This window comes from Dromaius novaehollandiae, chromosome 8 (assembly GCF_036370855.1).
Source record: "Dromaius novaehollandiae isolate bDroNov1 chromosome 8, bDroNov1.hap1, whole genome shotgun sequence".
Taxonomy (NCBI): Eukaryota; Metazoa; Chordata; class Aves; order Casuariiformes; family Dromaiidae; genus Dromaius; species Dromaius novaehollandiae.
The window spans coordinates 24,180,370-24,207,033 of record NC_088105.1 but is presented as its reverse complement, the minus strand read 5'-3'; the positions used below and the strand labels follow the sequence as shown (position 1 = coordinate 24,207,033).

General features: G+C 38.9%; 1 protein-coding gene across 8 annotated transcripts; it reads left to right on the top strand.

Moving 5' to 3' along the window:
* The first annotated feature begins 2,111 nt into the window (after nucleotides 1–2,111).
* On the top strand, nucleotides 2,112–25,935 carry LRRC8B (leucine rich repeat containing 8 VRAC subunit B). Of its 8 annotated transcripts, XM_064515952.1 has the most exons (7): nucleotides 2,112–2,293; nucleotides 13,393–13,495; nucleotides 15,858–15,985; nucleotides 19,419–19,472; nucleotides 20,164–20,263; nucleotides 21,224–23,385; nucleotides 24,392–25,935. In XM_064515952.1, exons 6-7 carry the CDS (start codon nucleotides 21,250–21,252, stop codon nucleotides 24,662–24,664), a joined length of 2,409 nt encoding a protein of 802 aa, XP_064372022.1. In that variant the 5' UTR covers nucleotides 2,112–2,293; nucleotides 13,393–13,495; nucleotides 15,858–15,985; nucleotides 19,419–19,472; nucleotides 20,164–20,263; nucleotides 21,224–21,249; the 3' UTR covers nucleotides 24,665–25,935. The 8 variants fall into 8 exon arrangements, with proteins under 8 accessions (XP_064372022.1, XP_064372023.1, XP_064372024.1 ...); XM_064515953.1 differs by lacking the exon at nucleotides 13,393–13,495; XM_064515954.1 differs by lacking the exon at nucleotides 15,858–15,985.
* The last annotated feature ends 729 nt before the right edge of the window (nucleotides 25,936–26,664 follow it).

Sequence of the window (26,664 nt, the reverse complement as noted above, 5' to 3'; positions counted from 1 at the left end):
AACACACAGTCAGCTAAGGAAGTAGCAGGTTGTGAGACAAAAGGGAATGGGTCTCCTAAAAAGATTGCTGGCCTGCCATCCAATGTTTACCAAAATTTAAGAACAATTCTTAAATCAGTAATTGCAGACAATTCCAAACATTTGTCATCTTTGTGATGACAATAGCTGCTTATCTGAAGTTTAATTACTACTAATCAAAGTATATCACAATAAGGAGAAACTATTAGCCTAACAGGACAAAACATTCTGCACTATATTAGCAATATAGCTGCAAACTATTAAAATGAACATGCAGCTTTTTATGACATACATATCTGCATTTGTTTTTCACTTTGGATAATAAATTTTAGTTTCACTTTTGGCTTGACTGCAATCTTTGGCTTTCAAAACTATATTGCACAAGAGTATGTTATATTTTAATAGCTCTGTTAAGTTGGAACTAATAATAACTAAATCTCTACTGAATATAGGATTTGCAAATTATTATTTTCGCAAGAACTAGTGTCTGTGCTGTTTAAATTGAGGTTTTTTTTGTACAGCTGTAAACAGAAAAGGATTTTGGTGTTTTATGGAAGAAAAGCAATATTTGGAAAATAGATCTTTATCCCAGGAAGCTGGTGACTAGACAAACAACAAACATTACTATAGCAGAATGAGTGTAAGGAGTATAATTATATTGTAAATAGAATTTTGAATAGATTCTTGCTATGAAGTTGATAAGAATGAAAATATGGCAGGAAAATTACTTGAGTAGATTGAGCTGTTTGTAAGTGTGACTAAGAGGAGGCAGAAACAACCTATTTGTCCCACTTATTTGCAGAAATCTAGGTGGGAATCAATTTTTTTTCAGGCTTTCATGCATATACCCAAGCAGAATCAGTCTTTGGAGGAGGGGAGAATTACAGTGTCAGCTGGAGAAAAAGGAAGTGAAGAAGGAAAGCCAAATGAATTTATGATTTGTTTAACAGACTGTGTGTATTAGTGACTTTTTGATATTATTCTTGGGTTTTCACTGGAATTGAAGTGTCACAAAGGGTCTTGCCATAAATTAATTTTTTTTTGTCTGTCTCTTTCAAAGGATGTTTTCAAAGAAAGGACGTACCTGGCCACAAGAATGGGACTACCATTGCTGCAGAATATATAGAGTTCCTGGACCTGGTGGGATCTAGTAAGAGTTTAAACTTACTTTGAATAGAACTATGCTGTAATAGTCCAGGTGTTCCCAGTCTTTCTTTTCTAGACTAGACAAGCCCTTTTCCTCCAAACCAGCCCTCACAGGATTTGTTTTCATAACCTTCTTACCATTACTCAGCTCTCCTCTGCAGTCACTCCAGGACACGCGATTTCTCCCCGTTCGGCACCCAAAACTGGAGGCAGCGTCCCAGCAGAGGCCTCCTGGTAGTCAGAAAATATGTCCCGAGTTACAAACACACCCATAATTAAATTTGCTTTTTGCAAGTGTCATGTTCTTTATTTTTTTTTTAATTGCTGGTGATAATTGTTTTCTCACTTATTTCACCTCTTGCTTTTGGGCAGCCTGATTTGTTCAGCTGCCAAAGCCCGAGGAGGCTGCTGCCTCCATTTCCATGACCACACGTGGGCAGAAGAAGGGGCATTTCACGGCTGTGGCTAGGCCACAAATCGCGGGTGAAATTTGAGCGTCGTGGGAGCCTTATGGCCCTTTTGGCCATTCTCCCTCCTCCTGCAGCATCCTGGCCTGCCAGGTCTGCCGTGTCCCTGCACTCCTGCCCGCTGCCCAGCTCCGGAGGCTCCCACCGGCTCCAAAAACAGTGACCAGACAGCGCTGCGACGCGGGGTGATGGCGGCCCTCCTTCCCCCCCCCCCCCCCGAGGGGGGCAGCGGCCGCGCACAGAGGGGCGGCAGGGGCTGCCAGGTGCTTCCCTCGCAGCACCTCAGCCGAGCACAGGTGAGCGCGGAGCTCCCTGCCCGCGGGAGGGACCCGCCAGCGGGACCTGGGCCCGGCCGGGCGGTGCCCAGGGCGCGGCGGGCGCTTTTGTCTCCTGAAGCCCCCTCCCCTCCCCCGCCCGCGCCCTGTCAGCGGTTCCTCCAGCCGCGCCCCCATTGGCTGGCGCCGCCGGTAACGTGACGGCGGTGGAGGGGGCGGGGCCTGATCCGAGAAGTGCCGGTTGGAGCCGGTGCCTCGCGCCGCGCTGCGGTTTGCCTCGCGGACGGGGCGCGCGCGCGGGCGGCGCTGCTGCTGCTGCTGCACGGCGCGGCGCGCGGGTCACGGCACGGCCCAGCCCAGCGAGCGGGCGGGAGGCGGCGCGGCCAGGTAAGCGGGGGCGGCCGCCCCTGGCAGGTGCCCGCTCTCCCCGCGGGGAAGGCGGGGCCGCCGCGAGGCTCTCCCGAGGCGGCGCGGGGCGGGCCCGCACCTGGGGCCGGGCCGCCGCCGCCGCCTCCCCGCAGCCGCGGCGCGGCCCCGCTGGGCGCCCTGCCCTGCCCGGCGCGGGCTGCGGAGGGGCTCGGCGCGGGGAGCCGGAGCGCGGCGGTGCCGGCGGCGGAGCCCGGAGCCGCCCCGCTGCCGCGCGGGTGGAGCCAGAGAGAAAAACCCGCCGCTGATTTGCGTAACTGATGTTTGCGCGTGTCCTCGGGCGACCCGGCGCGCTACAGGTCGCCTCGGGCTTCCTTCCTCTCGCCGGCCGCGGGCGGGGCCGGGGCCGAGACCGAGCCCCGGGCCGCGGCGGCACCTGCCCGCGGGGAGCGGGGGGCCGCGCCGAGCCCCGTGAAGGTGGGGGCTCCCCCCCGCCCCGTCCCGCCGCGGGGCGCTCCCCCTGCCCCGTCCCGCGGCCCCGCGCGGGGAGCGAGGGGCTTCCCGCCGCGGTGGCTCCTAGCCGCGGCCCCACGCGGGCGGGGGCGGCGGGACCGTTCCCCGGCTCCGGCCAAGGGTTCGCCTGCGGTGAAGGCTTCAGTTACCCCGTTCTATGGAAGCAATTAAAGCATCGGAACTGACTTCCCTGAAACTTAATATAAAAACCGACGCTAATTATGCTGATCAGGTAGGCTGTGTTTGAAGTGGCAGCTAATGTGGCCAGTTTAAAAAAGAAAAAAACTTCAGGGTAGCGAGAGGATAAACTAGGACCAATGTGGTCATTTGTGGTTTCAGGTGTTCAAGCACATACACTGTGCTGAGTCTCAGCTTCCTTGCCTGCTTACTGAAATGACCAGGTAAAGGACGTGTTTCAGCGTCCCGGTGCCGTCTCAGACTCCTGCCTTGCAGAGGCTCTCAGCAGAGGGGCAGCTGGTCTGGGGCTTGTTGGTCCAACTTGTTCAGCTCTTACACTTTCAAGAGGGGGGGAAAAAGAGCCCCAGGTTAAAGTACTGAAATCTTATAGGATATCATTAATAAAATTTATTATGTATTTTATATTTTACACATTTTTTTTTTGCTCTGTGTAACTCAGCTGACTGTGCAGGAAAAGATGACTTCCCCAAACTAAGCAGTGCTTTTCTTCAGTCTGGTGCTGACCGCTGCAAGAAACATTGAAGTGAGTTCAAAAAGGAGGCTGTCTCCAGGATAGGAGCAATGGCTAGGATGGGCTACAAGTTTTCCTCAGGGTTTTCCTGAGTGTTTAAATCACTGTTATAGCTAGATAACAAAATATTCGTCAGTCTTACATTAGCAAATATTTTACATTTTACTGAATTTTACATTAGTGTAATGTAACTGAGTTTTACCGTCATGAATATGGCTTCCTTTGAAAAGGAAGATCTGAGTTTTAAATGTGTTTAGGAAAGTCCCGTTGAAACGACAAGACACCTAAAACCGTTTGAAAAGTTGGCTGAAAGCTAGTAAGATATCTCTGAGGAGATGCTTTCTTATAGGTACAAAAGCTGTATGGGTTGACAACACCTAAACCTTATCCTGAAAATGTTTTCATTAATGAAGTAAGTACCATCTAGAAGGTTGCTTTGAACGGTAGCTCTTAATAGCAAGTAAAACTGCACGCTTAACCAAGGGGCACTCCAAAGTGATTAATCAAGTATCTTTGAATTACTTAAAAACAAACAACCCCACATAGTAAAATTATAAGACTGCAAAACTCTACTTATGACTCTTTAATCTCCTTTTTATCTTAGCAGAGCTATTCACTTTTCTAACTTTATTTCCTTCTCAAAGTTTTATGGAGAGGAGGAGGGAGGATTCAAAACTTGTAGAAATTATAGGAGTACATTAATGTGTTTGTTCCCTTGCACTCTTGGGAGAAAAGTTGCTGGTCTGGCTGTGCTTTTTTCCTTTCTCAGGAAAATGGGAGTCTCATGGGGAAAAAGAAAATTGCCTTTCTTTTCTTGCAAGTTACCAATACAACTGCTCTTTGAAGTTGATGAAAACATGTTGAGTAGATTTTAGGCAGGGTTCAGCAATGCTAATGAAACATCCATCAGTAATTCAGCATTGTAAAATGAGCTGTGTAGAACAATATTATAGTGGGTTTCTGAATGCAAAAGAGAAAAAATACCTTGTGTTCCTTTAGCGTTACTGCTGTGCCTGCAATGCTGGAGGTAGAGAAAGATAAGATGGCTCTTGCCATAATCACACGTTGCGAAAATATTCATTGGATTAGGAGTTGAAACCCTTGGTTCTAAGCCAACTTATTCTGCGTGGCTCTAGGAATACTACTTCAGTTTATGGTGTCTACTGGTAGGACTGAGGGGATAAGGTGTGGGTTGTGCTGGTCTCTACAATGCCTGTTTGAATGTTTCACACTGCTGTCTGTATTGCCTGCTCTAACCTGTAGGCTGTATTTAGCCTTTCTGTAGGCATCTTTATAACTGCTGTTCAAATGGTGTCTTGCGAATGGTGTTATTTTTACAAATTACTCTTGTAGTTACTTTGCTGTGGTTGTAAAGGTAATTGGTTCAGATACTGTGGGTAGCCATGTGAGGGGGCAGGGCAGGGGAGCACAAAAAAGTGGAATTAATATCCTAATTTTTAAATATGCTGTAATTGAAATGCTTAAGTAGTATTGATTATGTATTTTTAGCAATAGATGTATTCTTAATTTGCTAATAACTTCTGAATAACTTGCTTGGTTCTTCTCAACTGGAGATAAGCTGTGTATGCCCTGTCTAATAAATGTTTAGATCCTGTACAGAGTGAATAATCACACATCACAAACTTACAGCAGCACTTTGTGGTAGTGGGTAAATACAGCTGAGAGGCTGTGGCCTGCGTTTTATTTACCCTAGTATTACAATGTAGTTGAACAGATACATTAATGTCAGAACACTTGTTATGAATCATGCAGTCCTAAGTTATTAATAACTAACCTGCATGTTTGTATAAACTATCTTGTGTATACATTCAAATCAGTTGTCCCAGACTTGGAATGTAGACTTCTTTTTATTTGTGGTTATGGTTGGGTTGTGTTCAGAACAAGTTAGTTTTGAATTCAAATCCTGACTAGTCAAAATCAAATTGTAATTCAATACCGAGCTGAAGTTCCATAATATGGGTGAGCTGCTTTTCCGATTATTTGATTTAAAATTACTGATATAGGATGACTGTAATTTCTAGGAGTGTAGTATATTGTAAAGAATGTAGACCATACAGTTCTCATGGGAAAATGATTGAGAATACAGTTTGGGGGTGTAATGCTGGCATGCTGCCTTCTTGTATACAGCAGGGAATTCCATAGTCTTTCATTAATCAGAATGGAATTGTGGAGAAAAGGACTTTTAATGGAGTATTTTCAATTTAATTCTTGTTGATGTCACTGCATTTCAAAATACTGTGTTCACACACCCAGAATTAGTCTTATGAGAGTAAGACTTCCATGGAAAGTGCTCAAATTCTGTGTAAATTCTGATGTTCTAAATTAGAATTAAGTTTCTCATGCTTATGTTGAGAATGTCGTTGACTGTAAGAAACTGAAGAGATTAAAAATGTCAATAAGGAATCCAGTCATACAGATAAAGAATTTGGTAATAAAACACTTTTTATTTATTTGTTTTTGCTGCTGATTGTTAATAGACTTAAGACAGTGTTTGACTTGTGTTATAAACATGATTTACTTGTTTGGGAGATATTAACTTAAGCTGTGGTTTTAGTTTCCTTTATTATGGAAACAAACTTTCACTTTTATAGTAAGGAATACTGTAGTTCACTCCAACATAATTAAAGTGATGCTGATTTTGTTTGTTTGTTTTAAAAGCTCTCGTTTAAACCCAGCAAACCCATCCACCTGATCCTCAGACCTTAGAGACTTAGTTTTGCGAGAAAGCTATTAGTATTCTAGGAGTAGTTCAGGTTGCCAGATGTTTATTTTGATATTTTCTGGTAGCCAAAGAACCTCTGCACGCAAATACATATGTCTACTGAGCTGGAATTCAACAACTGCAAATTCAGACTTTAACAATAACAGAAACATTTACTCTTTAAAATAATTTTCCTCTGAATGAAACCAAAATGTTGGTATTTTTGCTGTGTAATCTGAAATGTTTGAAGAGAGGTGCATTTGAAAATTCTTATTTGAAATTGTCTATTTCTAGACTGTGATTAAATCATTAACAAGTGTGATAAATTCATACTTCCAGCCCATGAAAAATGGAAGTGTGAAAATGATTTTTATTGCTTTGCCAGTGCATTTGCACTGCAGGACAACTGTTTTCTGAGTAAGCATCTTATTTAAATATTAACATTGTTTAAATATTAACTTTGCAATGACACTGACTGAAAGTCAGAAAAGCACCAAAACATTGTTTAATTGAAATGAGATGGGATATTTCAAATTGACTTTACTGAACTGGAGTTGTTAAAAGAGTAGTTGGCTTTGCTTCAAACTAGTGTTCAGTTTCTTGCAAACACTGGGCTCAAGTGATCTTTTTTTTTTTTTCCCCCAGAGTTCTTAATTGTCTTTGGTAATGGTAAAATCTTGACTCTCACTTTTGAAGTTACTGAAAATGTTTTTGTTCATGTAATACTGCAGCTATCTAAAGAAACTTGCTAGCTGTTAGATCTCCTTGGTCAGCCTGCTGTTAAAGTTTGGGGCAGTGGAAGATTATATATGTTGCATAATATAACTTGGACTTGATGAAGTATAAAGAGTGAATACAGGTACTAAGCTAATTTTGCGTTTGTTCAGTTAATAAAGCAGGATTAATGTAGCATTCAACTCTGATCACTTGCACTTGGTTCAGAAATTTACCATAGTTCTAGGAGATGCTTTTGATAGGTATGCATAATGCTGCTTTTAGCTCTCTGATAGCATGGGATCATGAAACTGTAGAAAGTTGTGTTTAGGCGTTAGTGTGTAATTTGTATAATAATGTGAAATTTGTCCTTCAATCTTTTCATCTTATTCAAAGAAAAAGACCAATATAGCTAGGCCCTTTGTCCATTTGATAAATGCATAGTATAGATGGAACAGAAAGATACTTTAGAGGTTGAAATGACTGTGCAGACAGCACACTCCCCACTGGAGGTCTAGTAAAACCTATCAAATTTCTATTTCAGATGAGCTTATATCTGACTGCAGAGCTTCAGAAATTTTTCCTTTTTTGACTTTGGTGGGAGAAATCATTAAAATTATAGCAAGATGGGTTTCAGGAGAGTTTACGTATATATAGATGCACACTGCAGATTTTACTTATTCTCATCACTTTCTTAGCTATTTAGCCTGAACATCGAAAATCAAGTGTTTCATCTTGTCAAGCTGGCTTTCAAGCATGGCTGTCTTTCCTATTAAACAAGATGAAATGCTTTTTCTTCTAAGAAGAGATACTAGCCACTGCTGAAAACTTGAATCAGCTTTCCAATGTCTGAACTAATAGAGTGAAATCAAATGTTTCTATATGGCTGCCCTGATAATTATATTTTCCTAGATGCAGTTAAATTCTTTTCTGTGGTTTGTGGAAGTCTTCTGGAAAGACTTCGTAAAACTTACGCAGCATCAGGAAAACTTAAAACCCAAACACTTTTTCTTTGACTGTCCTTAAATCCTGTAGCTATGCTAGAGTGTGGTAGTAATTATCTTGGCATATACAGAGAATATATTTGGTATATATTTGACTTCTGATCTCACTTCATGTTTTCTATTTGTTCTTAACATCTGTTATCCTGATAGGACACTGCTTGGTCTTGGCAGTCTATTAATACTGAAAAAACATCAGCTTCCTTTTTTGTACAGACATTGGAATTTTTAAACTTATAATACTAGATAACTGTTCATATTTTAGAACATCAAGATTATTTTAACTAGAAAAAAAGAGTATAAATTTGAGTTTGTTGGAGTTTAAGCAAAGATGATAACTGTCTGAGATGGACCTCTGTTAGGATTAATAGCATGTGTACTTCCAACAGAATTAATTTTAAGAGCTTCTTTTATTACCTATTAAGTTAAGTGCTATTACTATATAGAATTCATCATGTAAATACTTTATGAAGGTGAGAAACATTACTATAATTTTACAGCTGGGGAAATTGAGGTAGAAAGAAATGAAATTTCTTGCCGAAAGCTATTCAGCAAATCGGGGGTAAACAGCCCTATTAACTGGGTTGCTCATGGTTATTGTATTAGAAAGCAGTTCTTTGACCTAAGAAACTTAAGTAAAATGGAGGTTCTGAATATGCAAAACATCAGATTTTGGTACTGTGCTCTGAAACGTTTTCCCCTTAGCCCTTGGAGCATTTAGGAGCAAAGCTAGCGGAACTTCTGATGTATGGAAAATGTTGGCTGCTTCCGTCTTTATCTGTTTGTAATCCTCACAGGCTCTTTATCTAGAAATGTCAAGTCAGAACATGTACATGCTGTAGTTAATACATCATTACCTGTGGTATTACGTTACCATATAATGTATACTATGTTGATAGTCTAGTTAGAGCAGCATGGTATCTTCATAGATTGCAAAACTGACCCAGATGCTTACTGACATCTTGAGTGGGCTTTGCAGTCCACGAAGAATTCTGCTGTGACAGCAGTATGGCTGCTGGTACTTCAGAAACTAATTCAGAGCTAGGACAAGTGTGTGGACATACTTCAAGGCTTCTGCCTTCAAGAATATATCATTATTTCAGACTTGAATCCTGTAACCTCACGAAGCATGTCTTGGATATTTTTAGGGTCCCTGGGCCACTTATAATTTTTCCAGGAATCAGTCTATTGAAAAGAGACAAAGCATTTTTGAGCAACTCCCTGCATTTTCCCAAGGAAAGATTTTTTTATTATTATTAAGTATTAACTGTTTTATGCTGCTGGTCTCTGTACTTTTACTGCCCTTGAAGAATGAAGATAATAAACTATGTTATGATGAAAGAATCTGCTGGTAGAGAAGCCCTGTAACATTAAATAGTCAATATTCTCTCGTGTTATTTTCCTCTGCTTTGCTTTCTGATGTCTTGAGCATGACAGTACAATGAATGAAGATAGTGAGCATCTGACTTCTGGAAACTAAGGGAGTAAAAAAAAATTAAATTCCTATTGTAGTACTTATCTTGGTATGCAGAACTAAATGGATACTGCTGAGGCTTCCTTTCGAATGCTGGAGGGATGCTGCTGATACCTGCGTTTTCTTGTTCTGTGTTTGTGTTCCTCAGCATGAGGAAGACCCAAGAATGTGGTTAAAAGAATGACAAAGCAGAAAAAATGAGCTTGAAAATCTTAACCTAACTTCATGCAGTTGAAAGGTTTCTCTGTACTGCTGAAAGGTGGCTATGTTAGTCCTGGGATGAAGGACTTGCAGCATACTGCTGTGTAGGATGTAGAGAGGCATAAAAAGTACAGCATGCCACAGATTATCAGTCCCAGTCTGGATCTGCTGAGGCTGCTTTTGGTACATCTTTCTCTTAGGGAAAAATGGGTGAAGAGCTAAGGTGAGTTTTCGGACTTGCTGCTCAAATTTTCTCAAAGATTTGTTTGGAACTTGGAGGTAAGGACTGTTTGTAGTATTGGTGTGCAACTCTGTCTTCAGCACTGCAGTAGGGATTTTAAAACCTAATTGGGGGTGAGGGAAGCAACAAAGGAAGCCTGTTTTTTACCTCTTTAGGTATCATTTGAGAGTATAATCTGCACCGCTACCCTGGTATCTTGCACAGCACATTTGGGCTGGAGTGTCTGCCTGCATGGCATGCCCGCAGTCATCTCTGCAGAGAGTTGTCTCCTCCCACGCTGGTTTGAATAAGCACTAGCTGAGCACAGATAGACTATGCATTTCTGTCCTGAGGAGGCAGATGTGTTTCCCATGCTGTTTCTCTTCCCTCCCCCACCCCCCAGTGTATTCTCACTCATCCTTTTCCTATGCTAGAAAGACTGCTTCCTTTTAGTCCAATTTCTTAGGAGTCACCATTCCTTTCAGCATTTGGTCTTGCAGTTCAGATTTTTTTTGTTGTTGTTGGCTTTTTCTGAGCTGGGATGATAGTGCTCTTTGGCCATCCAAATGGACTTTGTACAGGGGTGTTATCCTTTAATGTAGAAGTATTTTCTGTGATATTAATGTAGGACAGCCTTTGTTCTTAGGGCTGCGTCATTGTTGGTGGTTCATATTCTTACAAAAGAATAGTACAGGTAGATTGCTGCCCCCCCCCCTTCTTCTGATTGCTTCCAAGAAATGAGTCATGATTTACAGCAAAAAAAAATTAGTCATTTGCATGTTTTTGCATCTTATGCTTTTCCTATTGCTCCGTCCTTATAGGTGCAAAATCTTTTTTCCCTAATCTAATCGTTCCTTCTTCAGCCTGTGACCTGTCTCCCCTTCTGCAAATTCTGTAAAATTACCAGCTTTGTCTCAGTTAATTTAGTATGGAATCACTCTGAGTTTGGGGGTTTTATTTTGTTTCCTCTGAGATCTAGATCAAATCTCTTGCACTTACCTTGTCTAGAAAACCAGTTACTTTATCAAAGAAACACATCTCGTTGGTGTGGCAAGCTCTGCTTACCTTTTTCTTCTGTATGTTTGGTTTAGTGCTGGATTTTAGAGCCATTTTTGAAGGAAAAAATAATGGATTTGTAACTGGACTTTTTTCTCCTTTTTTGATATAGATGGTGCTTCCTTTTCTGTATGGTTTCTGGGCTTGTGATAGCATGAGCCATTTTAGGATGGTGTTGATAATTTGACTATATTATTCCAGGGTCTTTTGTCTATGTTAAATGTTTCTTCCATTTCTTTTTTGCCTTTGCCTTTGTGCAGAGATGGAGGCAAAGTGTCCACACTAAAGCTGAGAGTTTTCCCCCTTTAGCCAAGTTCTAGTCTGCTGACTTTTGAAAAAGTCCTATTTTAACTACTTTCAGTTTGTTTGCTGTGACATAGATTTGTTTGCTTGCACGTTCTCTTGTTCTCTGCTCAGAGCAGATACTGTTAGTCTGGTTGGCTGTTAGTCTTTTTAGCTCAAAGGGGGATCCCTTTCTACACAAACTTCTCTCCTTAGATGAGTTAGAAATGTAAAATAGGCTTTTACTCAGGAAACCAAAACCAAGCAATTTTCTGTTCATCTCTGCTAACTGGTTGTTAATTAGTTCTTATAGCTTGCCCTTGTGAAACAGATGGGCAGGTATTAGCTTGTTCGTGTGCAAAATCGTGAGGCAAGTTTTCGCTACTTACCAGAATGTAATAGTTTACTACTTGAAATAATCTGATTGTTGTTTTGTCCAAGTGACAGACTATACAATGAGGATGGAAACAGTTCACACTCATACTGACTCTAAATGCACAACTAAATATTTTGTTTGTAGATGCAGACAATGTCACACCTTTTTTGCAGAAGAGGGGATGAAGTATGTGGGAGGGGTGATCTATCTCACTTCTCTTGGAGCCGGTTGCATAAAAGGGAATCAAAAAGTTATGACAAATAACATAGCTTCTTCTCTGTAGATTGAACACTGCCTAAATACCTTTGATGGTTGGGAATGTGCTGGGACAGTATCTCTCTGGGTGGCACATATGGTAGGCATAAAATTGTATACTTCAGTCTCTTAAAACTTCTTTCTGCATATCTGTCCATCCTGATTAGCCACTTCAGCTGGTGGTAATGGTTGTGCAGGTGGTGGGCCAGTTTAGCGTTTACACTAACTTGTGTCCTGAAAGGGTAATTTGATATTCATACTCTAGTACAGCTCCTTACCGCAGCTGAGGGAGCACATCTGCTCTCCCCATTGAGGATGTGGACAGACACTACGTGAAGCTGTTCTACAGGCTGATCCGGAGGAGAACTATTTGCTTTTTGCATGGGATGAGATTAGTTTGCAGAACAAATTCACCTTGGTGTTTGCATGATTGTTGGCTTTGATACAAGGAAGGGATGGTGAATATGTATCTAGAGGTAATGCTGGCACAAGTCTGTCCCATCAGACAGTGATGCACAAATACAGCAGACTTGCTGAGACTCCTGTAGTTCTGCTGCGACTCTTCACAGTTGAAAAATTAGCTGGAAGTGCAAGGCTCTTATTTCTTTCTGCATTGTCATGTTCTTTACATCTTTTCTTTTGAACTTGGTATGATAATCTCTGTAACTTGGTCCAAGGTGTGATCAAAAGGCAATATGTGTAGAGCTGAAGCTGTTTTGGACAGCTGTCAGAAAATAATTTGACTTATGGATTTGGCCAACAAAATTTGACTTATGAGGGTCTTTGAAATACAGTGATGTGGCAGGTAGGAGATGTGGCTCCTTAATCGGGGGGGAGGGGGGGGGAACAAACCTGCATATCCAGCCTGCTGTTTGAACCTGATATCTCAATGGTCTCTCATTCCTGTTTCACATAAATCCACTAACATTTCAAAAAGAAGGTAGGCTTGTCTACAAGGAGCTCCTTGATGCATTCTTTGAACGTGCTTGGCTTTAAATTTATTTTTAAATTTGTCCTTTTTTATAGCTTGGGAGCTGATCCTGCTTTTGTAGGTATGTCCACTTTTTAAAGCCAAAATGAACTGACTTTCTGTTGCATTAATTTGTTTACTTCATTATGGGAAGTCTGGGTTCTAATGACAAAACTTAAAAATACAATTCTCTGTGCTCTTAGAAGTCTAGAGTTGCTTTAGCAGACTTCCCGATAGTAGAAATGCATGCTCTTCTTTTATTTTTATTTCTTTTTTAATTCAGTGCTGGAATTTTGGTTTACCTGAAAATGCTGTTGGGCCAAAAGGGGAAAAAGCCACCTAAAAGAAAGTTGTGCTTCATTTTAAATACTAGCCTCTGTGTTGAAAATAAATGAGATGTGACTAGATTGGATGGTGCCATGTGAAAGGGATCTAGGTGATGTGTGGTGCATTTGGGGCTTTCTGTTGTTCGTTGGCTGTGGGGTTTTTTTGTTTTGTTTTACACTCCTATTTTCATGTTATAGGAAATTTCAAAGTGACTTTAAGGAAGAGAATCAATTTCTGTGTTTGTTATACTCTGTATAGTGGGTGTATTCTTTCTGTTTCTGTTTTTCTCTCTCATTATAGAACATCTTCCAGTGCTTTTTCATATAATAATGGATTTGGGGTGCTTCTTTAGGAATTGCTGGGAAGATTCCTGACAGCAGAGCTTCCGGGTGTCTGGGTTTTGGTAGGTAATAACAATGTGGTGTTTTGACTTTTTCCTATTTAAAATTCTCTCTTAAAGGGGAATATGTGAAATGTAAATGAAAGAAGCAAATTTTTTAAAAAAATCTTTTTTTCCAAAAGAGCACAAGTTTTCTGTGAAAATACAAAATAAATTAGTCAATTATTAGTTAAACACTAGGGTGAAATAAAACATGTTTCTAAGTGAGTTTTCTATTTGGATTCTTTGTATAAGCAGTACAAAGCACTCTTATGAACAGGTGCTTATTCCCATATTTATTATAATCAGTATTTTAGATGGTAATTACTTTTATTTTTTTAAGTTTAAGTTACAAATTATGTTTTTAGTTGAACAGCATTAAGGGGATAAGAACAAAAGTTGAAAATAAATCCATGGAGTCCAGCAAAGCCACTGCAGCTTGGCTGAAGATTTGTGTTAGTGCCTTCTCAAGGCAAGAGGAGGCCGCAACACTCATGTTCGTGTAATGAAAAGCCGCCTTCTCTTGTGGCCCAAGGGGAGGTAATTTTACCTACCTGCGCAACCGGCATGTCTGGAGATGTTCTGTCTCCCTGGTGAGCATTTGCCCGGTGGCACATCTTACTACCAAAAACTAATTCTATACTGGTTTTCTTGAATAGGGAGAAGATTTAATACTTGCATATTGATGCTATTTAATCACAAGTTAACTGGCTTATGATTCAAGGAAGATGGTCTTTTGTAGAGTGCTGCAGACATAGTCTGGAAATACATAATGTGGTATACATAATCCTGCCCAGTCAAGTTTCAGGAGAGGTTTGTGCTTGTAAAACAAATGAAATTGCAATAAAGCTTATTTTCAGTTTAGATTAGACTGCAAGGTGAAGTATTTCTCTTGCATTAAGTGTACCAGAGAAAGGAAGAAATACAAGTCAAGACTGATGTTCTGTGTTTAGGTGAAACTGCCTTTAAGAATTTTTTTCACCTACTCAAAGAAGGGCCTTTTGTGTTGAATCTAGGAATGTTCAAGCTTTTAAATAGTTTTCCAGCTATCCAAAATATCTTTGCCTTGTTGCACTGTAATCTGTGTTTCCAGCTTGCTGCAGGTATGGTAGTGGTGGTGTTGGATAGTAGTTGCTTAGTCCTGCGAAACTTTATCAGCCTTTTATGTGCTGTGCAGTTCACTCTGAGGCAATTGTTGGAAAGAACAGTAACCCATGTAAAGTGAAAATGTAAGTGTAGCCTAATTTACTAAATTTTATACTAAAATCATGATTACCATTTTTTTCCTTAAAAAAAAAAAAAAAAAAGTCCTGTTTAAGCAGCTTTCTCTAGACAGCAAGGACCGCTTCTTAAACAGCAGCGGACTGGTGTTGCACATACTGTGTTCAGCGATACTGTCTTGATGGCCAGAGTATTTGGGAAAGGCAAGGCTTCCGGTTAATCCATGCACAGATGGTTGAGGTTGTCTACAGATGTAATTAGTCCTGGATTAATTGAAAGGTTGATATGGTAAACTTATAATAATGTTGTTGCTGTAGTCTTGAAACCCTGTGCTTGAGGAATATACTGATTATTGCAGAGTTTGGGAATGTCTTCAGGTTTCCTTTGAACACAAAAAGATAATCAATTATACGTGTGTGATTATCATTTGTGACCTTCTTCAGAACAAACTGGAAAGAAGCTTTCTCTAATCTTGTCTGAGTGCGGATCTGCATTCGGTGGAGTACTGGTGCAAAAATAAATCCCTATCCAAGAGATCCAAAAGATGGTAAAACTGAGTCTGCATGTGAGCATAAGTGGTCCAAGTATAGATTCTGAAAGACCGTATATCAGATGTAGTGCTTGAATTAAGTATTCTATCACTTGTTGATAAACAGCTGAAAAAATTAAGGAGACAGTTGTGGTGAACGCTTCGCTAAGAGTATGTATAGCAGTCTCCTGCCCCAGAACTTTTGCAGTATCTGTTTTTTTTTCCTGTTTACGGACATTTGAAAAATGAGATGGTGGCAAAGAATTTTAGTCAAGAAAGGTGTGTTTCAGATGATGAGTGGGGGGATAAGGTTTCTTATATATTTATTTTTCTTCTTTGGGAATATTTGTAAGGCTCTATTTGCAAATGGAGACTTGTGCGGTGCATATGAGACTAAGTGGGTACCAGGAATCCCATAGGACAGTCTCAAAACAGCTCATTAAGCAAAATTGATTGCAAAATTAGTTTATTACTGAATTTATTATTTAATTTTTGTCTCAAGGCTTTGGAAGAAAAATTATATAGTTAAATTAGCTGGAAGTTAAGTTGGTGTCGTAGTTCAGGAACCACTTGTGATAGTTCATTAGTAAAACAGTAGGACAAATTTACTTAAGTATATTATTGTTCCCTAATTAGAGTTGAGAAGGACATCTCATATTGTCAGAATAACAGAATGAGGCTTAAGCGACTGGCTGAAAACTTCATGGATGTGTTTCGCTGGGGGAAAAATGCAAGATAGGAGAGTCACTGGGATGCTTGTCAAGGTACGCTTCAGCTGTGTAAATTTATTTTAATTAACATAGTGTGTCAGAAACACCAGTTGCCTGCTTTAATGAACAAAAGCAGTGTCATCTTAAATAAAAGAAAGCCTCCTGTCAGGTATTGGTTTTTGTAGTTCATTGCCCTTTGGGGAGGAGAAGTCTTGCTTCAGAGTCATACCCAACTAAATGTGCCTAAAATTATGTAATCAGTAATCAAACTTGAGACCAGTTGACAAAGTAGTGCAACAATAAACAACATCTTTTGGTTTCTGGTGCTTATAGATGATATTTTTTAAAATTATATCATTTTATTCACATTTGAGATTTGTTTCTGTTGACCAGAGTTCTAAGACTTGAAGTAATTTAAAAATTGCCTAGAAAATGGTAATATTTATTACTTTATTTTTCTGGGCTGAGGGCCAGTTCTAGTCAGGGTAACTCTCCTGAAGTCATCGCTTAGCCAGGAGATAAAGTTCTGTGTCTCATCTCTGAAGAGAAATTGCCAATTGAATTAGGCCGTTTTGAAAAGCTTTTCTGTCTTTGATATGAGTTGAAAGCTGCTTGAGATAAAACTTAGCAAGCCCCTTGTACTTCAGCATTATTCCATTTGGTTAGTCACTCTTGGCATACAGATAGGATTTGAATTGAGGAACTTAAATTTTAAGAAAACCGGCTTGAGCAAAATAATCTTTAACAGTTCATGTTTATATTGCACTTATTTTGTATGCTGTTTACTTCTTTAATAGTAAGCTTTATTTCACATGCATAGAACTGTAATGAATATTCTTGGTTTAGCAGGGTTTTCAAAAGTAGTCATCAGCAAGGCAGGATTTTAAATACTTAAACATTTAATACTGTGACACATAATACTTTTTACTGTAAAGTATTCTAAAACCACAGAAAGAACATGGCCTGTTCTCTGGGATATGTAATAGAGACTAACAGCTATCTGGTTCAAAGCAGGGAGGTGACAAAGAAAGCATTTTATATAAACAGACCTTAGAAAAGTACATGGGTCAGTCTCATTTTGTGAGAATTAATCTATATAAAAACAAATCACTTTTTCAGCATTATGGTGTTGCTCAATAAAGCTGTGCTGGGTTATGCATGTGCTCAAAAACATATAATGTGTTTTTATTGAAACTGATTTGAGCTCAATTTTCTTATCTTTATAGTATTTCACTGACTGAGATAGTTTTAGTGTGTTTTAATTTCTGTGTATATATTATTTTGTAGGACTAAATGCAATACTGATGCTCCTGTACTTCTACCTCCCTATATTTCTGTACTGGTTTCTACAGCTGGTTTCTGCTGCTCTATTGAAAGAAATTTTAGAATAAGGGAGAAGCATGGCAATTCATGTTTTGTAGGAACTGACAGCTGTGTTAAACTTCTCACTGAAACTTGCTTCTTTATATCACAGTCCACTCTTGATCCCTTCTCTAATGATACCACTGAAATATGATAGGAAATAGTTTGTTCTTCATTCTTAAATTATGATTGTGTAATTTTTTTTTTTCAAAGCTTGCACTAAAGAAAGGAAAGACAAAATAGGAAAGTGCAGTTCAGCTCATAGGCGGGATGTTTATGTAAGAATGCACAGGAAACTGTATTGCCAGTTGGTACACCTTTGGCTCCTTGCATACTCAAAATAGCACATTGCTTGGCTGGAAATGCTTTTTGCAGAATTGTGGATTTTTTACCAAAAGCTTTTTATCTGGAAGTCTGACATGATATATGTAAGTAATATCTCGTGTTATTTTTTCTTTTACTCTTTTAATCTCACGGGATAGATTTGGATTTTTGTGAGCCTGTTATGAATAGTTAAAAACCTTCTGCTGCTATACTGAGGAAGCAAATATAAAAATGATATTCATATAACATTCTTTGTGTCCAGTTTTGGCCTTTTTTACATGATAAATCTCTTGAAGTGTCTGCCTTCTATTTGAATTCAGAGATGTCTGTGTTTGAGGACTCTTTTTAAGGCCAGACACTCTGTATAGTCAATAGTCCTCTGAATCAGGCTTTGGCAACAGAAAGCAAGCAGAAGGAGAACTCAATACAAACAGGGTTAGGTACAGGCACTGCTAGAATTATTTAGTATAATTTTAACTTTGTAAAGTCCATTCCTGGAAGAATATACATGTGCGCATGCATGTGTGCACCCTTTCTGGGCAGGAATATTTTTATCAATCAGAGCTGTAGCTCTATAGACTGTCTTCTTGTGTAGGTGTCAGATAAGAAGTAAAGCAGCTGTGGCATATAAAATTAATCTTAAGTGTTAAAGCAGCCTTTATATTTAAGAATCCCGTAGATTCTCTTTCTGGAAAAAAGAAAAATTACATGTGTATCTTCAGATGAGATAGGAGTCAGTGAACTATACTTCTACTGTGGCCTTTTAAGATAAAATATTACAACGTATCAAAGTACATATATGCATTATTAAACTTGTATTATTTTAAACTTTCTTTAATAAACAGTTATAAAAACAATGTCTTAAAATATTGGGATCTGCCCAAGTCCCTAGTGAGGCCCACGTTTGTCAGGAAGAAAAATTACTTCTATCATCATGCTAATTAGACCTTTCGTACTGTTTTAAGCTCTCAGCCAATTCAGTGATCATCTTGACTTTTAAATGTTTTCTTTGTTAAATCTGTGCTGTTTATACCTTTTTGCTCCTATTTTTCTCTTTCCATTATTCTGCATGTTCGTCCCTTAAGGTGTGTTTTTAGCTGCTTGGTTAACAGGGATCCCAAATCTTTCCTTCAGTTCAGTGGTTTTAATTCTAGGTTAGAACTGACAAGTTTACTTTTTATTCTTCCATTTCCATTCAAATCAAGCACTTCTGACGTGAGTTGAGACAATATCCAGGTGATGTTCACTGCTGAATGGGTGTCTGATGTTTTCAGTATCTTTCCTTGTTCTTACACCTGTGAATTTATACTCAAACCCTAGAGAATTATACAAAAATAACTGATTTTAAATGTATTTGCAGATGTGCTTTTGCAGATTGAGTTGGAGTGGTTAAAGTTGCTATTTCTCAAGGAAGGTTAGAGCATTTCAGCTGCAGGACTAGTAACTATTTATGTAAACACAAAACCACTTGAGCTTGTGTAGCTTTTAGCACTCGGATAGGGACAACGACAAGGGCCGTTACTTCATCTCTACTTTAGGAAAAGTAACTTTCAGATGATGACCAATTAAATATTTGGGAGGGGTGGCATCTTAAATTAGTCTAGTCTAGATGTGCCAAAGCCTTTCTGTAGAGTCTCAGGCTTGAAATAGACCTTTGGAGCTAGCCATCTCTTTTCCCTTACTGCTGCCTCTTTTCCCTTCCCTCTTCCATGGAAGGAATAATGAGCTGTTACTCTAATAGCTATTGGAATAGCTACTGCAGTCCACATGCCTCATGATCTTATACTTTATTTCCCTGCAGGAGTGTACAGTAACCACCTGGCCTCCTTCAGTGGCTGTAGGCTGAGCGGGCCTGGTAAGTCTCCACGTGCTATTCAAAACAGTGCTGTCAAAGCAAGGAAAATGCACTTATTTGGGGCCATTCTTGCCATTCAGATGTGAATGTAGGATAAGAATACAGTGCTGCCTCACTCCTGATGTTTGTCTTTTTGTAGCAGCTTGTCAGTTTTCTGTTTGTTGGATCTGAAATTTGCAGTAAGAGTATATTGACAAAAACAGAAGAGAGAACCGTTCTTTGGTATCTGTACTGTTGAGCAGAACTGTACAGTAAGGTTCCTCTAAGCTGGCAGTGTCTGTGGTATTGCCATTGGCACTGGACAAATCTTTATTGGTTTGCTCAGAAAGTAAAATATGGGCCTCTGTTTTTGGAAAACTGTTACTTCTCTGCCAGACATTGATATATCAAAATTATGACTGAACTGCTTGAAGCCTTGCATATTGCTTGTATTATTTTCACGTTACTCATTTGGCTAAAAAAACATTACTTTCCAGTTGAAATAGGGCTGGGTCATGCACGACTTTGACTTTCTGTTCTAGGTGATCATGTCTGAGGATGTTCTGGTCCACTTTGTGTAGCTGTAGCAATGCAGATCTTAACAGGTCCTGATGTCTGCAGTAAGACAACAGTTCTGATGAAAGCTGAAATGTCTGCTCTTTATTTGTAATGGTTTCGCCTACTGAAGTTTACTCAATGCTTTTCCAACCAGAATGAAGACAAATGCAAAGATGGCATGTCCAAGGAATTTTAAAAGGTGTAGACCTCCTGACTGAAGTGTGCTGTGTATTTTATTCTCTTTAATTAGTAAAGTAAGTATGAATCTCTTAGGTATAACACTTATATTTAAGCTCATAAATATTTATTACAGTTTATCAATTGCAGTAAATAGCTTATTCAATCAGCTATTCAACTAGCATGAATTAGCCACAAACACAAATGCTAAGCTGTTGCATCACAGCTCCCTTGTTTCATTTCTTAATACCTGCTCTAACAGTTAAATGTACGAGTGCTGTCGAACCTATGTTTCTGAGGGGTGATCAGCTTTGTGTGTGTGTATATATATACGTATGCATTGTCATTCATATATGAATGAAAATATTAGACAATAATAAGTTGTGCTGCAAAGTTAAATTTTTCATCCCATCAGTATATGTAATTCTCTTGGTGGGGCAAAATGGGGAATTGCACATAATACGTGATGGAAAACTGCTGTTTTAGAACTTATGCACTATTTATTCTTGGCTGATTGGATGGAATGATTTAATCCATGGAATATCCTAAATTACAAGAGTGATCATGTTAATGCATTGCTCCGATTCTAGGTCTTCTCAGAAGAGAAATAGAACTTATACTGCTATTATAATACTTAATACTGCTATTATAATACTTAATACTAGTTCAGTTTAAGGACAGAGGTGGAGAACTATTGGTAATATCTCTAACAAACACTTTTTTTTAACTTTGACCTGCTTGTTACTTTTACTTTAACAGTACCAAAACGTTTGGTCAAATATATTTCTCAATTTCTGGGGCTAGTTTCACTCTTTGTTTAAATTCTTGCATTCTAAGTAATTTTCCTTAAAATAAAAATGAGATAATGGCTAGGGTTAGGTATCAGGAGTTGTTGAATCTTTTTGCTATGCTTTGGATGCTAGGCCAGTGTTACATATATTTAAAATTGAGAAAACAATGATAAACTGCAAGTGTTTAATAGTGAGATAAACTGCTTTTAACAATTCTCTGTGTCTTTTCTTTTCCTATCACACCAGCTGCTGTTCTCTCACAGGTGAAAGTCATGATCACGCTAACAGAACTCAAGTACTTAGCAGATGCCCAGTCATCCTACCACATACTGAAACCATGGTGGGATGTCTTCTGGTATTACCTCACCATGATAATGCTGCTAGTTGCTGTGCTTGCTGGGGCTCTCCAGCTTACTCAAACCAGAGTGTTGTGTTGTCTTCCTTGCAAGCTAGAATTTGACAATCACTGTGCCGTGCCTTGGGATTTAGTTAAAACAAACCTTAACATGTCCTCTAGCTCCACAGCACAAATAATCATCCCACTTAAAATCCAGAATGATCTTCATCGGCAGCAGTATTCCTATATTGATGCAGTATGTTATGAGAGAGAGCTTCACTGGTTTGCCAAGTTTTTTCCATACCTAGTGCTTCTGCATACCTTTATTTTTGCAGCTTGCAGTAATTTCTGGCTTTACTATCCTAGTACAAGTTCCAGGCTTGAGCATTTTGTAGCCATTCTTCAGAAGTGTTTTGATTCTCCATGGACAACACGTGCCCTCTCAGAAACAGTTGCTGAGCAATCTGTGAGGAGCTTGCCAATAGCCAAATCGAAAGCAGTGGTTTCATCACCTGGGAACTCAGTAGATGTAGGTGCGAGCAGACAGTCCCTGCCATATACGCAACCTGGCTTGGAAGCAACTGGAAGAGAAAATTCCTCGAGTGTTCTTGACAAAAAAGAAGGGGAACAAGCTAAAGCTATTTTTGAAAAAGTGAAGAAATTCAGAGTACATGTTGAAGAGAAGGATGTCATATATACAGTGTATATGAAGCAGATTATAGTCAAAGTTATTGTATTTGTAATAATAATAATTTATGTCCCCTATTATTTATCCTTTATTACACTTGAAATTGATTGTATAGTTGATGTTCAAGCCTTTACAGGCTACAAAAGGTACCAGTGTGTTTATTCACTAGCAGAAATTTTTAAAGTTTTGGCTTCGTTTTATGTTGTTTTAGTTATCTTCTATGGCTTAACTTGTACTTACAGTTTGTGGTGGATGTTAAGAAGTTCACTTAAGCAATATTCTTTTGAGAAGTTGAGAGAGAAAAGTAATTACAGTGATATACCTGATGTAAGGAATGACTTCGCATTTATCCTCCACTTGGCTGATCAATACGATCCTCTTTATTCACAACGATTCTCGATATTCCTGTCTGATTTGAGTGAGAACAAACTGAAACAGATAAATCTTAACAACCAATGGTCAGTGGAAAAACTGAAAAACAAACTAATAAGAAATTCCCAGGACAAGATTGAACTTCACCTTTTCATGTTAAATGGTCTTCCGGACAGTGTCTTTGAACTGACAGAAGTAGAAGTCCTAAGCTTGGAACTTATTCCTGAAGCCAAGCTTCCTCCAGCTGTGTCCCAGCTAGTCAATCTCAAAGAACTCAATGTTTATCATTCATCACTAACTGTGGATTATCCAGCAATGAGCTTTTTAGAAGAAAATCTGAAAACATTGCGTCTAAAATCTAGTGAGATGGGGAGGATTCCACCTTGGATCTTTCATCTAAAAAACCTGAAGGAATTGTGCTTAACAGGGTATTTCATGCTAGATCATCACAACTCCATATACAATGAAAGCTTTCAGGGGCTAAAAAACCTGAGATCCATTCACTTAAAAAACAACCTTTCCCGTATACCTCAGGTGGTTACAGACCTTCTGCCTTCTTTACAACACTTGTCTATCAACAATGAGGGAAATAAACTGATAGTGCTAAATAACTTGAAGAAGTTGGTAAACTTGAGAACCTTGGAATTAGTCTGCTGTGATTTAGAGCGCATTCCCCATTCTATTTTTACCCTAAACAACTTGCATGAAATTGACTTAAAAGAGAATAATCTCAGAACAGTGGAGGAAATAATTAGTTTTCAACATCTTAAGAACCTTTCTTGCCTAAAACTGTGGCACAACAGCATTTCATATGTCCCAGTGCAGATTGGTGCACTATCAAACCTGGAACAACTGTATCTAAATTATAATAATATTAAAAATGTTCCATTGCAGCTATTTCTTTGTAAAAAGTTGCACTATTTGGATCTTAGCTATAATAAGCTAACTTCCATCCCTGAAGAAATCGGTTATCTGACCAATCTGCAGTACTTGGCTTTGACAAAAAACCATGTAAGTACAACTTTTAATTGCTTTAAAAAAAAAAAAAAAATCTTAGTCTAACCTTTCTTCCAGAACAGTGTCTGGTTCAAAATGCTTTTGTAGTGCTCATGGTGAGCATAAATCTAGTAAAGTTGAAAGGTGGTGGCGGTGTTAGTTTTGATTACTAAGACTTCGGTATCATCAAAGCTCGTGTAATACCGAGTAACTACCGTCCCAGTCTGCAGCAACTTAAAGGCTCCAATTCATAAATAGAGATAGTATAGGTTGGATGGCGACTGAAATGTATCTTCCCTTTCCCTGCAGCTGTCTACCCAATTAGTATCTTAATGGAAACATGCAGTTTTAATTGTTACCTTAAAATGTCAAACTAAGCTGTAGTGAATCAACAGCTGGTTTCTGAGCAGCTCATCTGTCTGTGGTTGCAGGAGAAAAATAATTATAGCTGGTAACTCCTCAGCAGTGCTGAACTGTCTGGCTCTGTAGCATGGGGTGCGGGCTTGTGGCGCAGGGCTCTGTTCACATTTCTCTTTCAGTAAGGCTGTTCTGGGGTGTTGTACCTGTAGTATAGACCAGGACTGAGTTACAACCGCACTGCATGGGTAAATGCTTGTACAGGTTTCGCAACACTAGGAGATGCTAATGTGTCTCCACAGAATCTGCGTTTGGTCTTCCTTGAGTGATTCTTTAGGAGACAGCCTGTTTATCTCCCCTGCCACCTGTACGCACGCACGTGCTTCTTATCCCACCCCCACCATGCTTCTGACTCGGTTTCTTCCCATAGCAAAGCATCTTCATACTAAAACAGGTATACAAGAACATTATAGTGTTCTCAGGCAGGTAAAGCCGTACTTTTCCCCACATAATTATAGAAGCACTAAAATTTTCCCCTTTCCTTGTCCTTCTATAAACTATTTTTAACCTAAAATAAGTTGGTAAGTGGAGAAAACATGCAGCTGCATTTATGCTAACAGATTTTCATGTACATCATTTTCATTCTTTTCTTTCCTTTTTCTAGATTGAAATGCTGCCTGATGGATTATTTCAGTGCAGAAAGCTGCAATTTCTGCTTCTGGGAAATAACAGTCTGATGAATTTGTCCCCTTGCGTGGGTCAGCTACTGAATCTTGTTCAATTAGAGCTCATTGGAAACTATCTTGAATCGCTTCCTGCTGAACTGGAAGAATGTCAGTTTCTAAAGCGGAATAGTCTCATTGTAGAAGAAAGGTTGTTAAAAACACTTCCACCTCGTGTAAGAGAACGTTTACAAGCATGCTCGGATAAGTGCTAAGCTTGAAATGAAACTGGCAGTGCATCCTTTAAGCCTTTTACTTAATAGCTCTCTAAAGATCTGTACAGGTGGAGAGAAGGAGAGAACGCAGTTTACAGATCAGTCCTAAACTTAAATGCATTCGGCTGAGTAGATTGTATTGGACAAGAAAAAAGTATTTAGTCTTTTTTTTTTTTTTTTTTTTTTCCTTTTGCCTTTGGCAGGTAATCGTATGTTTCAATACGCAGATATGAATTATTGGTCAGGTTCTCCTGATTGAAATAACGCAGTCAATAAATGTTTACGATAGTATTGTAATGGAAGAGTTGATTGCCTGGCTACAGTGAGTGTGTATATACTTTCTTTTCTTTTTTTTTCTTTTTTCTTTTCTTTTTTTTTGTTTTTTGTGTTTTTTTTTTTTTTTTGTTTTGCACCTATGGGAACTTTTTTCTGTTGATGGTGATCATTTTAAATAGTTTAATTTCCTACCATAAGAGGACCAAGAACTATCTGGGATTAGTTTCTAAATATGAACTCTCCACTAACTTAGAATATGTTAAATTAAGAGTTTAAACTATTTGAGCAGCTCAATTGCATGGGGTATAATGAAAATCATTTTTCAAAATAATTTAATTTTTTAAAGCTTTTTGACAAGTGTTGAGCATTAACTCTGTAACGGTGGAAGAGGTCCTCTGAATCTTGCTATTAAAACCACTTAGATAATACCTGAAACCAGCTTCAGTATTTTGTCTTCGAAATAGTGAAAACAAAGTGAAATGTTTGCCTAGAAACTGGATTGTAGATCTGAAGAATCTGGAATAAGCGTTGTGCACATGTACTGGACAACAAATAATTTTATAGTATTGATCCTTATGGAGAATGATGGCAAATAGAACATGGCATAGTAATAAAGTTGTCTTCTGTGTGTCGTGGGGATATCAGGTGTTAGTGTAGTGTATGTTGCTATTTAACACTTTTATAACCTCTCATTTTCTGACTGTCTCAATGCTTTTTCTCCACCCCCAACTGCTGTAATTTGGTGACTGGGGAGAGAAGATGAAGGAGATTTATATTAGGTACGTGAATAGGGACTGAAAGGTGCAGTTAAACCAATCCAAATATTCACACAACTTACGAGTATGTGGGTGGGAAAAATGGAAGAACACTATAAGCATTGTTTCTTCTAGAGATAGTTTATTTCCATAAGTTATAATGGTGAACTGAGCTCTAGTAATACCATCCTTAATATTTGCAAAACTGGATGGAAATAAAATGGTTCCTGATTTTGCTCATTCTTTTGCTGTGTGCTCATTTATTATATTTGAAGTCTTAAATCTCCTGGAATTTATCATGTCCACTAAACATAAGATCTGCCTTGGGGGGGGGGGGCAGGGAACATTCTTTTCAGAAATATATACTTGAAAACTTTTTGTAGTATATTAAAGTTTTCAAGACTATAGGCTCAGTTGTGGGTTAATAGATCTGGTTAACTATGTTCTTAATGACTTCGTTTTCATCAAGCATGCTGACTCTGTTCCAGTTTGTAATAATAAAGTCTTCAAAGAAAATAGTCTAATACTAAAACTCATGTCATCTTTTGCTCCTGTTTCATTGCCACTTTTTTGGAGAGCAAGGATTAGTATGAATTAAAATGTCTAAAGCAAGTCTGATCAACATGGAAGTCAGATATGCTTGTGCCATAGCAATCAAGAGGTTTGTGTTTATTCACTGTACAGACTGCATTCCAAAGACCTTTGTAGTTCGAACACTTTCTTCTCAGGGAACTCAAATGTGGTATAACTGTTACTTTTTATGTAATTCTAGAAATGTTTAGTTTAAACTAATTAGTTGCATCTATGTGCAAACCAGTATTTGTGGAACAGTATATTTCATAAAATCCATATGTAGCTCTTCCAAACTCTAGTTTCAATTAATTTTCAGTTCTGTAATAGCTTTATAGGCATTAGCATGGTCCCCAAAGAGTTAGCCTCGGTATATGTGATTAAACTGGACTAGACTGA

Coding starts and splice junctions, on each gene's coding strand:
- LRRC8B (XM_064515949.1), top strand. CDS start 21,250: ATGATCACGCTAACAGAACTCAAGTACTTAGCAGATGCCCAGTCATCC. Junction 23,386..24,391: donor TGGCTTTGACAAAAAACCAT/GTAAGTACAACT, acceptor TCCTTTTTCTAG/ATTGAAATGCTGCCTGATGG.